Source organism: Ostrinia furnacalis, unplaced genomic scaffold (genome assembly GCF_004193835.3).
Source record: "Ostrinia furnacalis isolate ACB-3 unplaced genomic scaffold, ASM419383v2 OfSCF7469, whole genome shotgun sequence".
NCBI lineage: Eukaryota > Metazoa > Arthropoda > Insecta > Lepidoptera > Crambidae > Ostrinia > Ostrinia furnacalis.
The window spans coordinates 407039-431023 of NW_021137708.1; the positions used below are offsets into that span (position 1 = coordinate 407039).

General features: G+C 36.8%; 3 protein-coding genes across 6 annotated transcripts in view; 2 read left to right on the top strand and 1 right to left on the bottom strand.

Annotated features, from left to right (window-relative positions):
* Positions 1 to 597: 597 nt before the first annotated feature.
* LOC114364787 (facilitated trehalose transporter Tret1) lies at positions 598 to 16261 on the top strand. Its single transcript, XM_028321089.1, has 7 exons — positions 598 to 912; positions 8309 to 8538; positions 8865 to 9188; positions 11465 to 11597; positions 13985 to 14202; positions 14722 to 14907; positions 15337 to 16261. The coding sequence occupies exons 1-7, from the start codon at positions 849 to 851 to the stop codon at positions 15571 to 15573; spliced, it is 1392 nt and encodes a 463-aa protein (XP_028176890.1). The 5' UTR covers positions 598 to 848; the 3' UTR covers positions 15574 to 16261.
* Positions 1758 to 4616, top strand: LOC114364788 (uncharacterized). The gene is made up of 2 exons (XM_028321090.1): positions 1758 to 2694; positions 3194 to 4616. The coding sequence occupies exons 1-2, from the start codon at positions 2132 to 2134 to the stop codon at positions 3756 to 3758; spliced, it is 1128 nt and encodes a 375-aa protein (XP_028176891.1). The 5' UTR covers positions 1758 to 2131; the 3' UTR covers positions 3759 to 4616.
* A 1988-nt stretch (positions 16262 to 18249) lies between the features above and the next one.
* pds5 (cohesin associated factor B pds5) overlaps positions 18250 to 23985 on the bottom strand; it is a 40901-nt gene continuing 35165 nt past the window's right edge. For all 4 annotated transcript variants that reach the window (XM_028321071.1, XM_028321069.1, XM_028321070.1 and 1 more), the window contains 2 exons: positions 23686 to 23787; positions 18250 to 22066 (listed from right to left, as the gene is read on the bottom strand). In XM_028321071.1, the coding sequence (XP_028176872.1) occupies positions 21965 to 22066; positions 23686 to 23787 (204 nt within the window). In that variant the 3' untranslated portion in view covers positions 18250 to 21964. The remainder of the gene's footprint in view (positions 22067 to 23685; positions 23788 to 23985) is intronic.

A 23985-nucleotide genomic window follows, 5' to 3' on the forward strand; every position in this document is an offset into this window, starting at 1 on the left:
AATATACCTACTAAGACCGATCGATATAAATAATTCTTTACCAATTCTTTTTTTTAATGTTCGTTGAAGTCCAAGGATGGTATTTACGGCGAGAAAAAATCGAAAAACTTCAGGCGAAGTCGCAGGCGGAAATCTAGTTTAAAATAAAAATTAACAGCCTAAACTATTGCATCATAAGTTCTTGTTCTGAAAAAAACTTTTATTTTAACACATTTAAAATACCAATTTCTTGAATTGTACGTTTCATTTCCATTCCACACAAACTCCCGTTGGAAAACTGAAACTGAATTCTTTGATTTCAAACAACATTGTTGTATTTTCCGTTAATCAACAATCTGATTATTAGACCACGCATTAAGGTTGAAATTCTTATGAAATCTTTTAAAGTCATCGTCTATTGACCTTGGTCAGCATTTGTTGGACCAACTTAACTTTACAGTTAGTGAAACCAAACGATTTCGTATTTTCGACTCTATCTCTCTATTGTTACGACTCAAAAAACGAGCGTGGTGTTCGGATCAGTTACTATGTAACTTGTCAGTATACGTAACTGTTTGAAGAGTATGAAGTTATTCAAACACATTCTACTAACTCGCATTCGTCAGTTCAGTCGGTGGTTTCGAACGGTGCGTTTCGTAAAAACAATAATCAATGAAAAGTGGAAAACTTGTGAACCATGACATAAAATACTTGTAAAAGCGGTTATTACATAATGTGAACGTGTATTTGTGGATTTCAAATCGAGTTGTAAGAATCAACGTGAAATATAACCTCAAAGTGTGTTTATAAAGTATTCGTAATACGGGAGTAATTCTGTGAAATATAAATATTTACTTTTTGAGCTCAAAATGAACGATTCGGCACGAAAAAGTAGAGGCAATGCCCGAAAACAGATTTTAACTGCATTGTTAGGTAAGTTTAAGTAGTTAAAATAAAAAATAAATTAAATAAACATCGTTAACACTCCCTCTACTCTAATAAGGTAACTCTACATTATCTTTTTAATGTTATTATCGCGATTTCGTAATGACTACGCTTCTTTGTAAGTTATGGAATAAAATATTTAACTCAATAATAATTTAATCAATTAATTACAACGGAACTCTACTTCAACGCACTTGAGTTAAGGTGAATGTAGCAGGATGGGTAAAGTTTTTTGTATTACAGGACATCGACATGTTAAGTAACTACAAATATTTTCGCGCAATTTCCACATTAATAGTAAATAATCTACTTACTACTACTCAATACCGTAAACCAGTGTTAAACGCTAGATTACAGAATCAATATGAGTAAGTAGAAGCTTATCAAGCAATTATATGGATTTTTATTTGATTTAATAATAAAGAATTTCAGGAAAAGAAAAATTTTCAGTTCCGAATCTTAATACTCTGCCTAATAGAAGCATCTAGCATAGTATATTCGTTTTCGATATAGACTCGTTAGAATCACTCTTAAAAGCGACGTTACTGTCAAACAATCACGAATTATCCAGACATCCTGTATTTCAAATTCCGGTGGTCTTTCTCTATGGCTTAATGCATTTGGACAAGTCATTAAGAGAGAATGTATAAGTGCATGGTTTTTGGTATTTTAATTCCCAAATCGATTATGGGTTTTCAAGCTCGATTAGTGCTTATCGTAGGATTTTAAACCAATAATTAACAATATAAATAGTTAAATAAGTACCTACTTATGTAATGCCTTCTATCTTCCCACTTCCTACTAATATTTTTTTCGCCGCCTGCCACCGTGCGGTACGGAACGTTTATTATTTTGCTTACACAAACAATTAAGTTTTGAGCTGTTAAATCTTACGTTTACTTAAAGATTTTAACTGTAAAGTGTGAACCAGTGCATATTGTGTCCAAAATGTGTGTTAACAGAGGTGAATAACAATATCCTGAAGGTTTTTAATCAATTAACAATATCGATCATACCGAAAGTTACCGTCGTTAACTTTATACAGTGAAGTGTTTGGCTGCTACGCGTAAGCGACGTCGATCTCACGGCGCTTAGGACCTTTTTCCCGCGAGCTTAAGCTTGCTTGTTGACGATCGCACTCACTCAGCGAACAAATAAGACGTTCTTGCAGACTTTTGTGTGTTTGGATTTGCACAAATTACCTACCATGAATTGCGCTGGATGTGATAGTCGTTTACTCGACAACGAACATTTAAAATGCAACACTTGCACCTCATTTTTCTGCCTAGCGTGTCTGAGTATTAATAAAGGCAGCGTTTCTGAAATCGACCCAAAACAACTAGCCAAATTGAAGTGCCCTTCCTGCAGCAACGTTACGAGACGCAATAACGACGATAGCTCACCTGTGCGCCCTGGTCATATGGGCGGCATGCTAAAGCCTAACACCACTGGTATTCAAACAAGGAACAACAAGAAAAATATTTCTACCCCGGAGCAGTCTCCTCAAGTGAATTATGACGCAACTCAGCATGCTATTTTGGCGGAGATAAGAAGTCTGAGATGTGATATGAACAAACAGTTCGAGAGTCAGCAGGCCAACCTTGACAAGTCGAATGCTATCTTGTCAAGCCTACAGAAGGAGGTACTGGATCTTGGAGCCAGGTTTTCATCCATGCGGGCTGACCTGGATGGAGCAATTGAATCTATACAGTTTTTATCGGATCATCACGACACTCAATCCAAACTCAATAGTGATAATGTGACCACGATTTCANTTGATTTAATGGCTTCATATTGGTTGCCCATTAAAACTCTCCTAGGTTTTCGACTTCGACGGAGTTGTGCTTAAGTGGTGGGGGTATTTTTCAGTTTAATTTATATTTCAAATTACGTGATTAGTACCTCTAGATATATTAGATTTCGAAATGTGATGTCACAAAACTTAGGACCCCTCCCACCCCTTGTCACACCATGTCACACTTTGTCGACCCCCTCCCCCCCTCTTTACGTACTTTATGGATGACCCCCATGAACATTAATAAAAAAGATGGCTGCGGTCAAAAGTATTGTTTCATTGTGCTCCTGAAAAAGTTCAAAACACTAAGTAAAATACTCGTCCTTCGCAAGTATAAATCCCAACATCACGTTTCTACTGCGCCAAATAAAGTGCGCATAACGTTTGCAAGTGGAAATAAGCAGAAAACAAGTTTTGTCAAAGTACCTATAACCTAAGTGACGCCACATGGAGAAACTGCATAATCGATTCGATTTCAAGGTTGCTTAAGGATAATATGACATTGCAATCCCAGGTATCGAGCATAAACGCTAAATTGTCACAAATTGAGCAGCAATCAAGAGAATGCAATATTGAGATACAGTGTGTACCGGAATTCAAAAATGAAAATCTGCTTACGACCTTTCAACAGCTCCTGAAAATCACATCATGTGAGCTACCCAACGCAGACATCGTGTCCTACCACCGTGTTGCCAAGATAAATTCCGAGTCGGAACGCCCTAGAAACATTATTGTTAAACTCTCGAGCACTCGTGCGCGTGATCAGGTGTTGGCTGCAGTTAAGGTTTTCAACAGACAAAACAAGAATAACATGCTGAATACCAGCCTCCTAGGAATCGCCTCCGAGAAGCGACCTATATATGTAACGGAACATTTGTCACCCTCAAATAAGCAACTACATGCCGCTGCTAGGGCATTCGCTAAAGAAAAGCAATATGAGTTTGTGTGGATTCGAGGCGGACGCATTTTTATTCGTAAAGACAGTAACCATGCTTCTGTACTAGTGCAGAATATTGAATTTTTAAAAACATTAAAATAATTGTAATAAATTGTAATAACAATAAATACACCTACTTGCATGATTTTTTGAGTTATCATATTTAAATTCAATTTAAAAATTTATTACCAAAATGTTAGAGGCTTGAGAACAAAAACTGAAAACTTTTATTTATCTGCTATACGTACCGATTATGACGTTATAGTGCTGACTGAGTCCTGGCTTAATAATACCGTGTTTGATAGGGAACTTTTCGATGACCGTTATGACGTTTTTAGACGGGACCGATGCACCTCATCTTCACACTTATCAAAAAAAGACGGTGGTGGTGTGCTGATTGCTGTTCATAAAAAATTTAAAGCGATACGTAAAACTAAGTGGGAGTCATCTTGTGAAGAATTATGGATTTCCTTAAAATGTGATAATGTCACTGATATATATTTTTGTTCGTTATACATCCCTCCGCCACCCAGTCCGGAATACTTAAACATTTTATTTAACAATTTAACTCAAGTTATTCAAAACTATATACCACAGTTATCCACTACAATAATTTTGGGTGACTTCAATATGGGCGATATTGTGTGGACTGTGAGCGATGATCTACAAAATAATTATATGGCCTCATTACCTTCATGTAATACAAATGTCAACAATTTAATCGATACAATGTCGTTTGTTAATCTATATCAGTGTAATTCAATTACAAACAAAAATGAGCGAATTCTGGATTTAGTATGGTGCAATCAACCTGAGCGCTTGTCAGTGTGTGGAGCCGTTGATCACTTGGTAGATAAGATAGATTCACATCACCCACCCATAGTTGTTACTCTCTCAATACCTAATCGAAAAACATTGAAACCTAAACGGATCAGAAAATTAAACTTCTTTGCTTGTAACTACGATGAGATCAATAAAGAATTAGCTTTATTGGTCTGGTCTAATATTCTCGAGAATGTATGCGATACTAACGAAATGGTGAAAAAATTATATGATAACATTATGCCAATTGTATATAAACATACCCCTTATAAGACTCAACGAGACTCAAAGTATCCCATCTGGTTCAGCAAGCCTCTTATACAGGCTCTAAAAGAAAAAGCCAAGTACCACTCAAGATATAAAAAGTACCACAATCCTATGGATAAACTCACATTTGACATTTTGAGGGAAAAAAAAAAAAAAAAAAAAAAAAAAAAAAAAATATTTCCTAATAGTACCTACTTAATGAGAAGTTTGTGAGTATTGATTGATTGACCCTTTCTGGTAAAAAATTTGCGTGAGCTTTACTTGTGTCTGTATGTGTAGTGTAGGTACATACATTCACATAACGATAGTGTACTTAATGTCTATCAAAACTTAAAAACGAACAGTAGCGAGCCACCACACATGTAAAACTCACACGCCTTCGTCAATTGCAAGAACTATGACAACAATACCTACCAATAACATAAGCGACAATATAACGTCAGATGCATATATTGACTCAAAAGGTCTGACACCAGGTTTGTGACCTCATTCGTTTGCAAACTAAACCATGGAAGTAAACAACATAAACCTACTCGTAAGTATGTAACTAGCTAATAATGTCAGAAGAATGCACTGTTACTCGTATTCAGAAAACCCTGTAGGTAAAATTGGATTTATTTTGCTTTAAAATCAATTGTCAATTTGGATAGGTAGTTAATGTGATTTAAAGGGTTAGTAGTAGTTTCGCAAGATTTTTCTTCGCACGAACGTGCGAAATGTCGCCCTTTCAATAATATTTTTTTTTAGTAGGCGTTTGGCCCGGATGTATTAAACGTATTAAAATCACGTGCGAATCGACTCTTTTTTGAACTAGTACTATGCGATTACTAGTTCTTAGAGATGTTATATCTCCGAAACTCTTCACCGCGGCATTGGAAGACGCTTTCAAACTCCTGGAATGGAAAGGATACGGCATAAACGTTAACGGTGAGTACATCACTCACCTTCGGTTTGCCGACGATATCGTGGTCATGGCAGAATCGCTGGAGGACCTCGGCACCATGCTCGAAGACCTTAATCGAGTTTCCCAACAGGTAGGCCTTCGGATGAACATGGACAAAACGAAGCTTATGTCGAACGTCCATGTTGCGCCCTACCCGGTGTCGGTTGGGAGCTCGATTCTTGAGATTTTTGACAAGTATGTCTACCTCGGACAAACGATCCAGCTAGGTAGGTCCAATTTCGAGAAGGAGGTCAATCGTCGAATCCAACTCGGCTGGGCAGCGTTCGGGAAACTACGCAATATCTTTTCGTCCAAAATACCCCAGTGCCTGAAGACGAAAGTCTACAACCAATGTGTGTTACCTGTGATGACTTATGGCTCGGAAACGTGGCCCCTCACTATAGGCCTTATACAGAAGCTCAAAGTTGCACAGCGTGCTATGGAGAGGGCTATACTCGGTGTTTCTTTACGAGATCGAATCAGAAATGAGGAGATCCGTAAACGAACTAAAGTCGCTGACATAGCCCGACGGATCAGCAAGCTGAAGTGGCAGTGGGCTGGGCACATAGTACGCAGAACTGACGGCCGATGAGGTAGCAAGGTTCTGGAATGGAGGCCACGTACCGGAAAACGCAGCGTAGGACGTCCACCCACAAGGTGGACCGATGACCTGATAAAGGTAGCGGGAAGGCGCTGGATGCAGGCCGCTACCAACCGTGCGATGTGGAAGTCATTGGGGGAGGCCTATGTTCAGCAGTGGACGTCCTGTGGCTGAAATGATGATGATGATGATGACTAGTTCTTAAAGGGGTCGATTCGCACCCGTTTTTAATACTTTTGATAACCCGATTTAAAGATTAATAAATTTCATTTTTCATAAACACTTGAATAGCTAAATCCTAGAAGTTAAGTATGTAAAATAAATATTGAAATAGGACGGGAAACAAAAAAGATACGTTTAAAACCAGTATTTGAACTTTGTAAATAGCGGGCAAAAAGAAATTGGAAAACAAGATAGTGACGACAAAGGTTTAAAAAAAACTGTAAAGGAATCGTATTTTGACAACTGAAAAAACATTTGAATATTGATTAGCGTTGTGAAATCGTATTTTGACAACTGAAAAAAAGTAATGAATTGATTAGCATTGTGAAATGAATTGCTCAATTCTCCATTCAATAAAACTCTACATATACTTACTAGTTCATAAATAGTCCAGACACTCCAGACATTGGTCTAGTTATCCAAAGAATAATGAGGTAACTGGGTCACTAACTAAATTGCATTTCAATTCCTCAATTTACGTTGCCGCAGTGCATAGAACGCTACGTGGAAAGTCACTTACATTTTTTATATGCGATGTGTACCTGCCTAGTTTCGTCTTTCTTTGTTGATTTTTATAAGCTACCTACATACTCTTGGTATTACGAGTACCATGGGAATGGCATGAATGAATATTGATTCTATTTTTTAAATGATAGAGTCGCTGTCGCTGATTCTTTCTTGGTAGAGCGTTTCGTGCCCGTGCCAAAGCTTTAAAGCTTTACTTACGTAGACCTAATGCTCATTATTATTGAGTGGGTAGGTAAGGTTATGTTTTACAAGAAATATTGATAATATTAGGACTGCAATACTACTTATGAGTTTTTGGTAGAGACGGGGACAGAAACTTTCTTGCTTGGAACAAAGCGGTAAATAAAATACCTACAAATGAACATTTTTCGTGCGAATGAAAGTCACCAAAACGTTTTTAACGTTACGTTTAACTACTCAATCATTGTCACGACTCACGAGTTGTGACGATAAATCGGCTGTGTTCATAACTGTCAGCGAACAGCGAACGAAATCGAGTGCAAAACGCACTCTCGCCGCGGTCCTCACAAACAACAACGGCATACAAATTAACCAAACTGTCGTCATCAGACAGGAAGTAGCTCGACAGCATTTGACTTGTAGTCCTTCCAGTATAAACTTATCAATACAGGTTTCTTGTTCTTATTTTTACACATATAAAAATTTGCCAATTGTTTGAATAATCTTATTCAAACTCCAATGTTCTTCCGTAAAACAACGTCATTTGCTAACGAAGGGAACAGGAGAAAAATCAAAAATCTATCAAAAATAACGAATCCTGCTATTGTTACAAAGGGACAAATGCCCACGCTCCTAAAACTGCTCTGACGAGAAGAATTTGGCCGCCAATGTCAATAATAGTGAACACTGTAGTCTTTAATAAGTAGGTATACCTCCACCGTGGGACCGTACTAAGAAGAAAACCCTGGTGTTATTAGACTTGGCTTAGGGGCAGACTATTGTGACACGGAAATCATCATTACCACTGATTTTCCAAATTTTTATAAAGCTGCTACATTCTCCTACTAAGAGGACCGACGATCTGGTGAAGGTCGCGGAATGCGGACAGTGTAGGATCGGTCTTTCTTTGTGGAAATCCTTGAGGATGGGCCTTTGACCAGCAGTGGACGTCATTTGGCTGAAATGAACGATATATTCTGCTGTTGTGTAGTACCTAACGTAGATACATGCGAACGTGTCATTGTCTCTATGCCCTGAAAAATTAGCTCTACATAAAGCATATTTTCCACTTTACCTTCTCTCTTGCAGCCACCATCCCGACCTTCACCTACGGCATCCAAATTGGCTGGCTTTCGCCCATGGGCCCGTTGCTCAAGTCAGCCGACACGCCTGCGCGAGCGCCACTCCGAGACAGCGACATCTCGTGGATGGCGGCCGCACTGCCTCTCGCGGCCATCTGTGGCATACCTTTCTTCAGTTACAGCTCCGACAGGTTCGGAAGGAAGATCTGTGTCATTGCTGTCTCTTTGCTGTCTTGTGTAAGTTGATGTAGTAGTTATAAAATGGCTGTCCATTTATTATCTTGAAACGCTTTGAATTCTATTGCTTCTTCATAGATTCTGTAGTTAGTAAGCAGTAAAGTACGAGTTCAAAATTCTTTTAAAAATGACCGATTCAAACCACTCAGCTTTTCTAAGCAGTCTTCCTTTTATCCCCAAGTTGTCTGGAAAAGAATGCTTCCCAGCGATAGCTAATATAAGAACGCCTACTCCTACTGTAGTAAAATAAAAAGTACCTCTACATAAATACAGGTATATCAATCTATTCCCTAATGTACCTACTCAACTAACTTTTTCCTTCGCAGATATCATGGATCCTCAAGCTTTCAAAAGTGACGGTTCCCTCCCTAATAGCAGCCAGGATCATCGCCGGTTTAGCCGCCGGAGGCTGTTTCGTGGTCGTCCCGGTCTACGTCAAGGAGATCTCGGAAGACGCCTGGCGGGGAGCCCTAGCGTCTCTCACTATGACCGTCTGCAAGATGGGAGTCATCTTCGTGTATGCTATCGGCATGCTCCTGTCGTACTCCGCGAATCAGGCGGTTTATCTTGCTCTGGCGGCGACGCATGTAGTCGTCTTTTGTTTTATGCCAGAGTCACCGAATTATCTGCTCAAGATTGGGAGGGATGAGGTAGGTTTTTAATTGCCATCATACAGAGTTTTAGGTATAGTGAAGAGGTTGAACAAAACATATCGTTTAATGAGACAGATAAAACGTTGACCTTATTGCACATTTCGTTTGCGTGATTTAAAGTTATTTTGGGAACTGATATGCGCCGAATTTTATTATTATGTTGGGTTCTCAAGTAAAATTACTGAACCATTTTTAGAAATTAGGTTGCTAAGTTTACTGAGAGCACTTTTGCTACCAAGATAGATGCATATTAAGTATACTTCTTCATCGGGATATCACACATTCCTTCATATCTCGTATTATCGTGTATGAGTCGCATCATCACGCACTTAGTGAGTAATAGCACTGCTTTAACTCATGTAAATTTTCTACAAACATTCCATATGTATGATCATAAGTACAATGTTGCCTACCCATTTTAGAATTAGCCACCAATGTTGTTTTCATAAGTTGTGGGCCGTGTTAACATTAATATGGGAAGTTAGTCATTATACTTAGGGTCAACCAGGGTAATTGTAAACACTTAATTTTTTATGGCACCTTAATTTAAGTTTTATGTTATATTTTTTTTAATTTACAAATAATATAATAAAATTAAATGTATTACTTTAGTTAGGCGTGTAATCTATAATTTAATATATATGGTTAACTTATTAAATCGACTAGTAAATATGATCTCTAAAACGCTGTTTACAATTACCCATCAATATTTTTACAAATTATGTATTTTGGGGCAATTGGAAACATGTAATTCAGTATCTGTAAGAGATACAGCTTATACATATATTCACTTAATTTTGATGGACACTTAATATAAATCTAAATAAAGAGAAATCAATCTAATTCCTTATCAAGGGGGTAATTTAAAACTCTTTGTGTTGCTCCTTCGATTTGGCAAAGAAAATATCTGGGTAATTGGAAACAAAGCAGTAACTTAGGGGTAATTGTAAACAAGCTAGACTTATTATATTTAATTATGTATGTGGTAAATGGAAACAATTTAAAATTAATTTCAAAACATTTATTGTGAAATAAAAAAGACAAATTTTACATATTTCTTAATATGTATTAATTTTAAATCAGTGTTTAAGCCCGTTCAAATATTACGTCAATTGGATTTTCAAATTCTTTCTCCTTTTAATATGTATAATGCGAGGTTCACTTACAATCCAAAAACATCATCATATGGCACATCACTTTTGTCATTCTCATTAAGTGTTTACAATGTGTTGGAACTGTCCATACATTTCAGGGATGTAATTTGTATCTCCATTTCTTCATCATCAACATAATCCACCATAAAAAGATGTCTATGAATCGTAGTCATTCGTTTTACACCTTTAAATGAAACTGTCACTTAAAGGGAAGAAAAAATGTGGCATTGAGTAACAGTGTTACTAATCGGTAATTTTTTTACCAATGGGTAACAGTGTTTACTTTTACCCACCTTCACCTTCCTTGCATATATATTAACCGTTACCAATTACCCCATGTATTTACAATTAACCCAGATGCTGTTTACAATTGACCCAATATCATTTATTGATGGGTAATTGTAAACATGAATTTGTAGCGTGGCGATTGAATTTGAGCGTTCAAAAGCATAAAAAATGCAAAGATAAACCCATTATTAATTGTTCAATACAACAGCGGTTTACTTACTTTAATTTTTTTTTGACAAAATGTAGTCATCCTTTTGTTTATACAATCTAAAAATCACTTTTTTGTCCCGCGTTTTTGCAATTACACACAGTTGCTTTTCTGTTTACACCATTTTGAATTTTGATAGCTGCGGCCATAGACCATAGGATATACTTGCTTTTCATTACAGGCAACTTAATATTTTGCATGCATAAACATGAAATACGACGAGTGTTACCAATTACCCCTGTTTACAAATACCCTGGTTGACCCTACTTACATTACCTTTACAGAGCCTCACTAGGAGCACCGATGATCTGGTGAAACTCGCGAGAAGTAGGTACTTAAGAGGGGAGGCCTTTGTCCAACAGTAGACAAAATTTGACAGAAACGAACGAACTTAAGATGCTATTGCATATTAAAATAAAATATTTTTTCTGACAATTGTATCATGTCGCGAATTTTTCTTAACTGGCACCTGTTCAGCATATTTTTATTTTTATGATATCTATGTTCATTACCTCTATGATATTGCTTTGTCCGCCATGTACCTACTCGTATGTATTGTGCTGAATAAAGACTTTTTTTATTCTTATTCTTAATTAGTATTCTTAAAATCATTTTTCACCCAGAAAGCCGCCAAGACCATCAGCTGGTTGCGCAGCGTCAACCGCAAGAGTAAGCTCGTGCACGAAGAGCTAGCCAAACTTCGGGAGGAGCAGCGATTGTACGAGGAGGCGCCTTCTGTCACTCTACGGAGTATTGGTAAAGTACGTCCAAAAGTAATTTTAAAATCGTAAAATCTTTTCAGCCAATGGCAGTTCTGGACGTAAGCTGCGTAGAAACACCACAAACCAGGGGGTACTCCTCGAAGCGCACCCATTTTGTAAAGCGCTAAGTACTTAGAGATGGGTAGTGGGTAAAAACCCAATTCACCCGATTGGGTTAAAACTGGGTGATTTGGGTAAAAACCCGGTTTTTTCCCATTATCACCCATTCTGGTGGGTGAAAACAAAAATAGCGTTTTTTTTAAAGTGAGAAGTGGTATTTGTTGCTAAGGGGGTGTTCTAGTGTTACGTAATGCAATCTGGGGGGAGAGGAGGTCTTGAAAAACGTTACAATGCGTTACAGTGGCGGAAGGGCGGTTCGATTTTAAATGTTTAAGCAGAAGTACTTTGTAGTTGGTGTTGTTATTTGTAACTTTATACCGTAATGTCATCAAAGAGAGAGTTTGGCATCTTTGGCAATCCCCCCCTCCCCCCCCCTCCATGTCCTTGCCATGATCACAAATTATTGTGTTCCTACTAAATTTCTTCTAAATCGCTTCAACGATTCTTGAAATAACACCATTTTATAAAATAATTGGTCACATCATCATAACGTGATAAATTTTACGATTTGGCCACGATATAAATGCATATTAGTGTTAAATTTGACTTATAACTTATTAATCAATAAACTTAAATGAGAAAAATTCAATAAAAATAAAGAAAAGATACCAATTGAAATAATTATAAAGTTATTTGTTTTCACCCGGTGTAAACACCCACGGGTGGAATGAAACGGGTTTTTATTGGGTTTTTACCCTCATGTGGGTTTTTACCCGGGTGGAAACCCATCTCTATAAGTACTTAGGTGCGCTTCACAAAATGGGTGTGCTTAAATGTTATGTTGCTCTGGTTCTTTTATTCATATATTAGTAAACAAAGTTGATATCTTTTAATAGTAACACAACAAAGTAGATAGTTTAGGAGCACCTCAAAATGGGTGCGCTTCGAAGAATAAGTACTTCCAAAGTAAGTACGATCTTCCGATGTTTAATATTTATCCAGGACTGGAGACCTAATGATTTATTTTGCAAAACCCAATAAGATAAGATAAGTATGAAACGAAGCACAAAAAATTGTAAATATAGATACTTAAATTAAATAAGATATAAAGGATACCTAAATACGTTAGTTAAATAAGTATAAAAATCTAATTAAACAATGTTAGATTAGACTATATTCGTAGGTACTCACTTAATGCTTGCATGATGATTAATAATACAGTTATTACTTAAGTACCTACTTATTTACTCGTACCTGCTATAAAAAAAAACATTAAGTAAGAAATCTTATTAAATACATTAATTAGGTATACAAGACGCAATTAACTTCAATATTAAACGGGTAATTAAATAATGATGAAATCACTTTCTTTCAGTTTTATGTAATTGTTTTCGCGTTAATTTGTCAATACTTAAAATAGAGTGATGTTTGACTAAAAGATGGATATCCGGCAACGAGCTGGAATAAACTGGATGCAAGTGGCCAGGGACAAAAGTCGTTGAAAGGTTGGAGGAACCCCAAAGGCTGTAGATAGATGGATAAGATGTTTGACTAGGTAGGTATCTACTTATACAAAAAAGTTAAAGAAACTGAAAAATGTCTGTCAGGAGCTATCTACTTATAATGGTTCAGTAGGTCAATAAATTATGGAATGGTTTCATCACATGCAATTTGATGTTCGGAATTCCCGATGATGCCACGGTAACAGCAATATTAAGATCGTTACGGGAACTCGTTTTAATCAGCAATGAGTTGGTTATTACATTAGATGTCTGATTGGATCAGCAATTCAATGAATAGACGGTTCTTTCACATCCATAACAATATTGATAAATGCGAATTATTTATATTACAGAAATTAGGTAGTGATCAGATCGGAATTGTCATGATAAAAAATTACGTTCGTACGTGGAAACTTTTGAAAATCCGCGAATGAAAGAAAAGGGAAATAGGTTTTTTTTTATTCACAACGAGGAAGCTCTTGGCCTGTATCTCACCTGATGGTAAGTGATGATCAGGCCGAAGGTAGAGGATTTGGCACGTTGCCGCGTTGGCCAAACGAGTTGGGGACGCCTGATGTTAACCTATTTGTGTCTTGCGGCGGCGCTTACTCGGTGCCGGTGCGTATGAACAGTGTAGGGGCGGCGCGGCGACGGCAATATCACACTGCAAGTAGTCTTCCATTTAGATTTGTAAATTAGAGTGTCGTGCTTCTTTCCGCACTGCTCGAAACACTCGGCCAAATGCTTTTGGTAGTAAGTACTAATGCTGAACTAGTGGAAACCAAATGACCACATTGATGAGTTTTCTTCTCTTCCACAGTAAAAGACAAAGCGACCTTCTCAGCGCTCCGCATGACGCTCACGCTCATGGCGATGCAGACGCTATCCGGGTGCTTCGCCCTCATGAACTTCGCAGCAGACGTGTTCCGTCGCGCGGGCACGGACTGGAGCCCTAACACCCTGGCGCTGTTCATGGGCTCGCTGCAGCTGGCTGGGTCCTTCTTCACCACTATGTCTATTGAGAAGTTTGGGAGGAAGGTAAGAGAAGAGTTTAGGAAAGTATTTACTTAGTTAAAACGCATGCTTTTTGAGTTTTTTTATGTCTTACTCGTAACTCGAAAGGAGTACTTTGTTGAAACCCTCTCTGATTAAATTCGTTGCGGGTTCCAACACCATAACTGGACAGGGCAATCAACCCTTACTGGTTGGGTTTCATTGGAGGCCAAGCTGTAGATCCTGCCAGGAGGCTATACAGGAGTTGCAGTGCTGGGAAAAAGAGGAGTAATAGTATTAAGTAGATGTCCTTGTGTAGAAGTAGCTACCGACTCTCGAATCGTCAGTCCGACACTGATACCGTTGAGCCTATTGTCGCCATTACAAGTTTATTTATCCACAAATAGGAAGCTCTCACCTGATGGAAAGTGATTATCAGGCCAAAGCTGGAAGTGGACTTCACCCGGAATCCATAACCACTGAGGAAGTGGCTATCTTATTATAACTCCGCTGGAACACAACAATGCTGTTAACATTATTGTTAATTTTATTCCATATACACAGTACCCGCTAGCCTGCAGTTCCCTGGTCGTGTCCATCTGCATGGCGACCCTGGCGACAGGTTTCCTGGTCAGCACCAAATCGGTCCCCTGGCTGCCCGTGGTGGCTGTGTGCCTATGCATCCTGGCCTACGGAGCCGGGCTGGCCCCGGTGCCTATGGTCATCATGGCTGAGGTCTTCACTTTCCAGGTAAGTTTCCACTTTAATGATGATTAATTGCTAGTAAAATGACTTCTTCAAGATATCTGGTCTGAGCTGACCAACTTCTATATGACTTAGATCGAAATTAATAAATGAAAGTGACAGAGACCATTCAGTATTTATAAAAACATTAATATAGCCACATAAAGCAGAGTAAAAGGCGAATTTAATGCCAAATTAAAAGGCATTCTCTGCCAGTAAAGCCTTAGCGAACGTGCCTGTTTCGTACAAATACAGCCGTAAAGATTTGATTTGATGTCAGCTAAACGCTGTGGTCTCTTATTTACAGACTAACACAGACTACAGACTTCTTATCTAATTGCAATAGACGTTATTTTCGATATCATCCGTACTTGTAATATGGGCGATTAAGCAATAAAAATGTATGTCCTATTCATCTTTTTCTATCTCTTACAGATGCGTGCGCGCATGGCCGGCGCTTCCATGGCGTTCTCTTTCTTCTGCAGTTCCATGACAGTACTATTCTACACACCCGTAGCGAACCAATTCGGGGAATACGTAGTTTTCTACACATTCGCTGCAGTAACTTTATTCGGAGTTGTGTACACTCTACTATGGGTCCCAGAGACGAAAGGCAAGAGCTTGCAACAGATACAAAGGTACTGGAAGGAACCAGACCCTGAATTTGTTTGATACTTGCCTATTTACCCTTCAGCAAACCGCGGATTTGTGCTTCCCATATCAATAAAGACTATCGTTCTAGCGCTTACCAGTTGGCGCCACTATAGAGCTAGAGAAAGGCGCCAACTGTACGGCTAGCACGAAAAACTTTCGAATTCGAATCGTTTGCGTATTCGAATCCCCATCGAAAAGATTTAGTACGAAAACTACAACAGCGCCCTTGTGAACGTGTCGTAAAGTGAACTTAGTATGAGAAATGGTTGCACTAAACTCATTTTGAGAATCAAAATTGTCACGTTATCGTTTAAATTGAAGGTTGAGTTGATCGGTCGAATACGCAAACGATTCGAAGACGAAAGTTGTTCATACTAGAGGTACTGGTGAGCGCTGAAGCACTTTCGCATTTGCTCTTACCAGGATGGCGCCACTGTAGAGTCGGGTCATGTCAATAGCCGGTGGTGCCAACCTTTAGGATAAAAACGATAGCCCTCATTGGAATTTTGGAAATCTGTGCTGTGAGAAGATACGGTTACAACCAATGGAAATATTATATTTTAGGACTATTTAGGGGTTAAGGGTTTTGTATTCAATTCCGGCCAGTGTTTGTGAGATTATAAGGTTAAGGATTATGTATATTATAGAGTATGTATGAATTTATTTATGTAGGTGTAAATAAATGTATGCGGCTGTTGAACACAAATACTCGAAAGTAATACGAAATCGTCACAAAGGAGAATAGGAAATATTTATACCTGTACCTGCATTTTTAATGAATAAATTTATACTTCAACAAAACTATGTTGTTTAACTTTAATAAAACCGTCTCTATAGTAAATTAAAATCTGGATGAGATTAATAAAAGTGAAAATATCCTTTTGGGTATCCTTCCGTTTGGCCAAATTACTTTTCGCCAAATTTCACTTCGCAAACAACTTATCGCCAAAGTTTCATTTCCCAAATAAACTTTTAGCAACTGTACTTTTCGCAACTAATTCATTTGGTCAAATTAACATTTGGCCAAATTTTACTTGGCAAATGTTTATATAGCAAATGTTTTATTTTGCCAAATATTATATCCCAAATAATTTGCTTGGTCAAATTGACACTTCACATACGAGTACCCACCGTTACCCACAAATCAAAGCATAAGGCACATGGTCATGGTTTTCACAATAATTTTATGTAAAACAGAGAGATTGCAGAAAATAGTATGGTTGCAAAAAGTAGATATTGTAGAAAATGGATTACTAATGTTTGGCCAAAAAACGTTTCCCAAATTATCACATCGCAAACAATGTTTCGCAAATTTTCATTTGGCAAATTCTCATTTGGCAAAACAACTTATTGCAAACTTTTAATTCGCAAATGTCGTTTTTGGCATATTATTGTTTAGCAAATTATTGTTTGGCAAAGTATGTTTTGCCAAATGTTTCATTTGGCAAAAATATTTCACGATAAACTATTTACAAAACAATTTGATTGGTGCATAGAATGGAATACAAATTAGCTTGTGGTTATTATTTTGTTTAGTGGGTAGTTAATATAATTTTTTTTCTAAATAAATTTTCATATTTCATTCTTTTTATCGAAATTTCCAAATGATTCATTAACAATAGAGATGATTCTAGCGCTCGGCGGCCGCTGCCGCGGCACGCTTCGCTCGCCTTCGCGCATTAAGGGTCACTGTTCTAACCTAACCTAACCTACTATTTTCTACAATACCTACTTTTTGCAACCATACTATTTTCTGCAATCTCTCTGTTTTACATAAAATTATTGTGAAAACCATGACCATGTGCCTTATGCTTTGATTTGTGGGTAACGGTGGGTACTCGTAAGTATGTGAAGTGTCAATTTGACCAAGCAAATTATTTGGGATATAATATTTGGCAAAATAAAACATTTGCTATATAAACATTTGCCAAGTAAAATTTGGCCAAATGTTAATTTGACCAAATGAATTAGTTGCGAAAAGTACAGTTGCTAAAAGTTTATTTGGGAAATGAAACTTTGGCGATAAGTTGTTTGCGAAGTGAAATTTGGCGAAAAGTAATTTGGCCAAACGGAAGGATACCGTAGAAAATAGTAGGTTAGGTTAGGTTAGAACAGTGACCCTTAATGAATCATCTCTATTGTTAATGAATCATTTGGAAATTTCGATAAAAAGAATGAAATATGAAAATTTATTTAGAAAAAAAAATATATTAACTACCCACTAAACAAAATAATAACCACAAGCTAATTTGTATTCCATTCTATGCACCAATCAAATTGTTTTGTAAATAGTTTATCGTGAAATATTTTTGCCAAATGAAACATTTGGCAAAACATACTTTGCCAAACAATAATTTGCTAAACAATAATATGCCAAAAACGACATTTGCGAATTAAAAGTTTGCAATAAGTTGTTTTGCCAAATGAGAATTTGCCAAATGAAAATTTGCGAAACGTTGTTTGCGATGTGATAATTTGGGAAACGTTTTTTGGCCAAACATTAGTAATCCATCTTTTTGAGTAGATCTGACATAAAATATAACGCTATTTAACAAAAAGTTTGGTTTTTCTGCCAGATATCTATGTAAGATTAATAATAATCTATTTCAGAATAGCTCTGAGTCCTGTACTTTATATTATGTTGACTATTCGACCATTTTAAAGTTACTGGAAAATTTAAATAAAATCACCAAATATTTGTTTATTATTTTATTTAATACATAACTACAGAGAATCATCACTGCGCCGATGCGGCCGACGCCCCACACTTTACTCCAGACGTTTTTGGTAAACTTACAAAACAATTTTAATCGACAATGTAATAAAAACCAAAACACTTTTCGTGATAATATAATGAATTAATTACATAATAAATACGAGCACTTTTTGTGGTAAAAACCAATTCATTTTGATCTGGTTGCTCGATTTGATAAACCTTAGCTGATGCTTGTGCGATTCTTTTTACTAGATGGTGCTTAAATCATACTAATCCATGATAGTTCAAAGTAATACGACCTGTTAGAGCGCTGTTTTGACATTTTACGACGAAATAAGGCTCAAAACCAATAAAACATATTTTTCACCATACCGAAATGGTACGGATTTTCCAAATTATGAAGTAAAAAGAGTCGCACATCAAAACTTATAGAAAGCTAACATTTTAAATTAATAGCCCTACATCACACGAAATTAATTACTTTAACATAAACGTAATGGCAATTATCAACTAAAATTGATTTAACTCTGGATAGCTTCATACCAAACTTGTTATGAAATCAAATGCAAAAAACACGATGTTTTTGTATAGTAACTAACATAAAATCTACATCTGTTATAATCCATTTTATGGTTTATGACTGTGTTTGTTAATCTTAACTATCAAATGTAATTACTGGAATAATAACTGCAATATTTCTTAAGATAAAGTCAGTTATCTGTTGAAGGGCTTAGCTAAGCCACTATCAGAGAGAAATTGAACTATATTTGTGACAACTTTGGTATGAAACGCCAACGAAATGAGTACGCAAATGACGCAACTATCGTAACTATCAGGAAATGCCGATACCGACGAGGCAAGGAGCCAAATTATACAGACAATATAAAATTACAAAGGGATCGACCAGCCGAATTCGAATTACAACTAAAACAACTTTCAAACAAACATTATGATAGTAAAACTTATGATTTAAAAACTATAATACAGACTCATCTCTCATTGACCAATGGCCTAGTCATCATTCATTATTCTTTACTCAAATAAAGAAGCTGTGAGTTAAAAAGTGTTGAAAAGGGCATAACAGATTGAATTAATTATATGAGATACTCAATGATAACTTTCAATACTTGTTTTTGTTTTCAGTACTGAAACACCCTTTATTACACTAAACAAACATTCACGAGGTCATACAATAAAAGTATAGTTTCAAAACGATTTAGACTTGTCTGATTTTATAATTGGAAAATTAATTTACGCAATCTAGATTTGGGCATAATCTTCACGAATAAATAAAAAAAAACTGCGGATAATTCTGGTTTAAAATGAATTTGTAACGCACACAATAGTGAATTAAATAATTCAGATGGATATTTTAATATTGAAACATAATTCAACAGAAATAATAGTTGGGTTTACATCTGACGAAGTATAACCACATGATTATCTCATAATCATCTTAAATGTATTCTTATAAAGTTCTTTTTCGTTTAAGTTTATTTATACATTATAAAGACGCCAAAGATTCTAAATGCGTATTCTCTCAATCATTCCTTACGAAGTAAACTTATAGGTACATACAATAAAATGTGGTTACAGTGTAACCAGCGTCTCAAACGATTTTTATCTTTATTACAAAGAAGGTGGTGTCAAAGTCCAATGGTTTGATGTGATCAGCTAACACGATACATCGTGGCGATGCGTTGGCGTTTCGTAGCGAGATTTATGACCAATATTGAAGACAAAGTTTAAACACATACCATTAAAATTTAAATGTATGAATTAGCTTTTAAATTATGATCCAAGTAAGGTGCAAAAGTTATTTATACTTGCGCAAAAGACGCATTTATGCCATAGTTAAATAAGACAGTTTAAATAAAGATTAAGCTAACGAACACGTTTCTAATGTAATACATAGATCTATTTAAATAGGTATTCAGTGGTCATAATGACTTTAATTTGACAACTCATTCGAAGAGATTTGTGGTTTGTGCCTGATAGCAAGTTTTAAATCATTTCTTAGAATACACAAAGCCTAAAATTATGGGCAATACTTTGCGACATGAATAAAAGTTGTTAGAAGTAGTCAAGCAAGATCGCCACAATCTCGTTACGATAACGCCAGCACCGTGCTACGTGAACAGTCTTCGTAATGTTAAGCGTATTGATACCTCGGGTCGGTTTACATCCAACGAGACGGAGTGTTTGTCTTTCCGAATGTGTTGAGCGACCCTGTTTTGATAATACAAACTTTTTTAGATAAATGATAATACTTTTTACACCTAAGAACAATAAAATTAAATGTTCTGGATTTTAAGGTAATCTAAAGGACACGTCTTTAGTTTGTTACTATGTATGGTTCCAGCCTGATTTTGTAAAATATTTAATTATTTTAAAAATATATCATTCTACAAAATTTAACCATTGCTGTGTCAAGAACACAAATGTAGCACAACTGCACAGTAAGATTTTAAATATCGAATAGTTTGATCACCAAAATAAGATCGCTCTTACTTTCTAAGGATCTTCATCGCGCACGAAACCGTAGTATTTATTTCTTACAAAACGTTTACATCATGAAAGACTCAGAAAACGCTAAATGTTAAACCTTTAAAAGGCAAAGGCAATAATATAGTGTGGACCGAATTCCAACTGGGTCTAAAACCGATAAATATTTCAAGTTGCCTTGCCCGTTAAAGGGTTAACAAAATCTGAAATTGTACTGTCACATTGACAAGCCGTTGTACAGTCAGCGTCAAACAGATCGTGACACCCAAAGTGGCCAAAAAGTTGACAACACAACCATATTCCAATTGTAACAAAGACGCGTTGCGAAACTTTTGGCTACTTTGGGTGTCACGAACTATTAGATTATACAGTCACTGAAAAAGATGAAATAATTACATGGTCTGGCGCGCGATAAAACACTTGATAAATAAATAAACAAATACTACCAGTTTGTATGCAACATCACATAATCAGTGCCTAATATGGCGGGTCACGTTAGGGTCTCTCACAAATAATTCAGCCATGCTATTCTCAAAGTAAACATACAAAATATTGTGTTCAAGTTGACGATTTAAGTTGGAGTTAATATAAAGTATTGAAAAGTCAACATATCAGCAATCTTTTATATTACCTACTTTACGTTTAAAAGTAGTAAAACAAATCAACCGAATTCATAACCTCCTCCTTTTTGAAGTCGGTTAAAAAGTTTAGTGAAACAAGACTGATCTACAAAAAAGATAGTGTCAACATTTTCACGGCAATACTTATCTTTATTACAGTATTTTTATAAATATAGCTTTAGTTTTTAGCAACTAGTTAGACAACACTCGAGCCCTCAAATGTTGCCTCCTAGATGGCTATAAGAAGAGCTATTTTAGTTTCAATAATAAGAACTTCTGTGAAAATGTTGACCACCCATTATAGCAGGGCTAAGATACGCTGTATTATACAATCTTTTCGAGGCATTTTATCGATTTTGTACCCTAAGCCCATACAATTTTTGACAGATATCGTCGATAAAACTTATCGACAGATGATAAAGCCATACATTTATCGACAAAATCGTCGATAAGATTTTATTATGACGCATCATATCCCAATCCAATAAAGTAAAAACTAATAAGAAAACGAATGTATTTGTCTGTGTTGTTATACCATTTATTGGAGAATAGCTTAGCTCACGGGTGTTCACTCGCTGATGGTGCGTTTCGCCTGAGGCTCCTCTAGGTCCGTCTCTGGAGGTTGTTCAAGCCCCGGCAGCTGGATTTGGGTGTCAGACGCCTCTGATGGCTGTGGGGCAAAAATACAATAAAATAAAAATTAAAGACGGTTTGCTGACGTATTTTATTTGTGACGAGTTACTTTTGCTTGATATTTAAAAGGCCTAAGAACTTAGACTCGGTAGATTGGTTCGTTGGTTCATTCGTTAGTTTCAACCGAACGTCCGCTGCTGGACAAAGGCCTCCTCCAAGGTTTTCCACAATGGTAGATTGGTACTACTCTTAAATTACAAAACATACTGGTGATACCAGGAGCATTGCAGTAGCTCTCGGATGAGCATCACTATAACCTTTTTTCGAGGCATTTTATCGATTTTGGATGTCGTCGAAAATCATCGATAGGACTTTATTACGACGCGCATACTAACCCGGCAGGGCTCGGACATTTTATGCTATTGATAGTGACACTAATAACCAGTAATTCCAAGACAACTTCTTTAAAAACTATTTCATTCTAACCCTGAAAAATCGAACTAGGCTTCTCTAAATTAAATTACTGGCCATCAAATAGACAAAAAGAGTGAGCGTACCTCAATATCGATACTCCCTGAGCGTCCAGAGGAGAGCTTGGAACAACATCACGGGAGGTTACAGGGACAGACAGGAGTGGGACACATGCTTTAAGCTTACAATTACTAATACTACTATTATTTCTACAACAGATATGCGAATGGATAGTAAATTGTATGTTTATTTAATCTTTTATAAAGTGATAAGTCAAAATTAGTTTTAAACTTAATAAGATTAAAGCCTACAATTGTTAAACTTTAATATTTACACAAAGGATTAAGTATTTTTCACAAATCATAATTTTATATGAATTTCGACTGATTACAGTCCTCTCAACTTAAGCTGAGAATTGCATTTGTGTGAGTGCACACCGATAGTTTAGAGTGGCAATCGGCTTGAAGCGCGGCGCGTCCCGCGCATGGTTTATTATAGCAAGCGGCCTGAAGCGCGGCGCGTCCGCCACGCACCGCTTCCTTGCCGCTCACATACTTCACTTCACCCCCGGTACTGGTAGCAGATACGTGTAATTTTATGTAATTGTGTTCCAAATATTAGTGAAATGGCTCCTACTGTAAGTGAATATCCTGTACGAAATCCATTAAGCAGCCAAGTGAAAGAAATTTTATGCAAATTGAATACGTATTTTAAAGGTGTGAACGAAAAGTTTTTAGTCTGTTTTTATTTTGTAATCTTATAAAGTTTGTCTTTTTGTTGTATTTTGTAAGGCTGGCTGGACGCCCTCTCTATAAACGGTGCTCGCAGAATATCAGCGTCGAGGTACTTCGTGCCTTGGCATATGCTGAGCGAGGACCTGTTTTTATTTATTTATTTATTTAAAAGGATGTGTCAAGTGTCGTTACATCGGCCCAATTGGTAGCAAGTGTTTTATAGACTTCCTTTTAATAAAACATTAATTTTATTTGTATGTGTTTTACTAACGGTACTTTTGGCGATCACTCACACAAATGCAATTCTCAGCTTAAGTTGATAGGACTGTACCAATCTTTTAGCAATTTTAAATGAGGCGGAACCATTTTAGACTGATTTTTTTCAGTCAAAAGTGCTTTTGACCAGGGACATCGGTCAAAAGTGGTTTTGACCGATTATGAGTTTTCTTACCTCGGCGTCGACGCTAGATTCATCGGCAGGAGAGGCGCGCGGGCGCTTCTTGCCGCGCGGCGCCGGCACTTCTGTCGTTGTAGGTGTCCGCTTCGGCTGGAACTGAATATTACATCATTAATATTAATAACAACGCTCTGTAAACCATTATAAACCATACGATGCTGTCATAGAGCCCTGCGGACCAGAGACGAGAAATGGAAATAATTGGTTATTCAAAACACTTCATTGCTTCACTCCGCTCCACTTTGGAGGAAACAGGGCCTAAGATGTTATAAGTTGAACGTTGTCGTTATTTTA

Excerpts from the sequence above, each read along its gene's own strand:
- LOC114364787 (XM_028321089.1), top strand. The coding sequence starts at position 849 with ATGAACGATTCGGCACGAAAAAGTAGAGGCAATGCCCGAAAACAGATT. Across the intron at positions 9,189-11,464 it reads TCAAGATTGGGAGGGATGAG|AAAGCCGCCAAGACCATCAG; the intron begins GTAGGTTTTTAA and ends TTTTTCACCCAG. Across the intron at positions 14,908-15,336 it reads CTGAGGTCTTCACTTTCCAG|ATGCGTGCGCGCATGGCCGG; the intron begins GTAAGTTTCCAC and ends TATCTCTTACAG.
- LOC114364788 (XM_028321090.1), top strand. The coding sequence starts at position 2,132 with ATGAATTGCGCTGGATGTGATAGTCGTTTACTCGACAACGAACATTTA.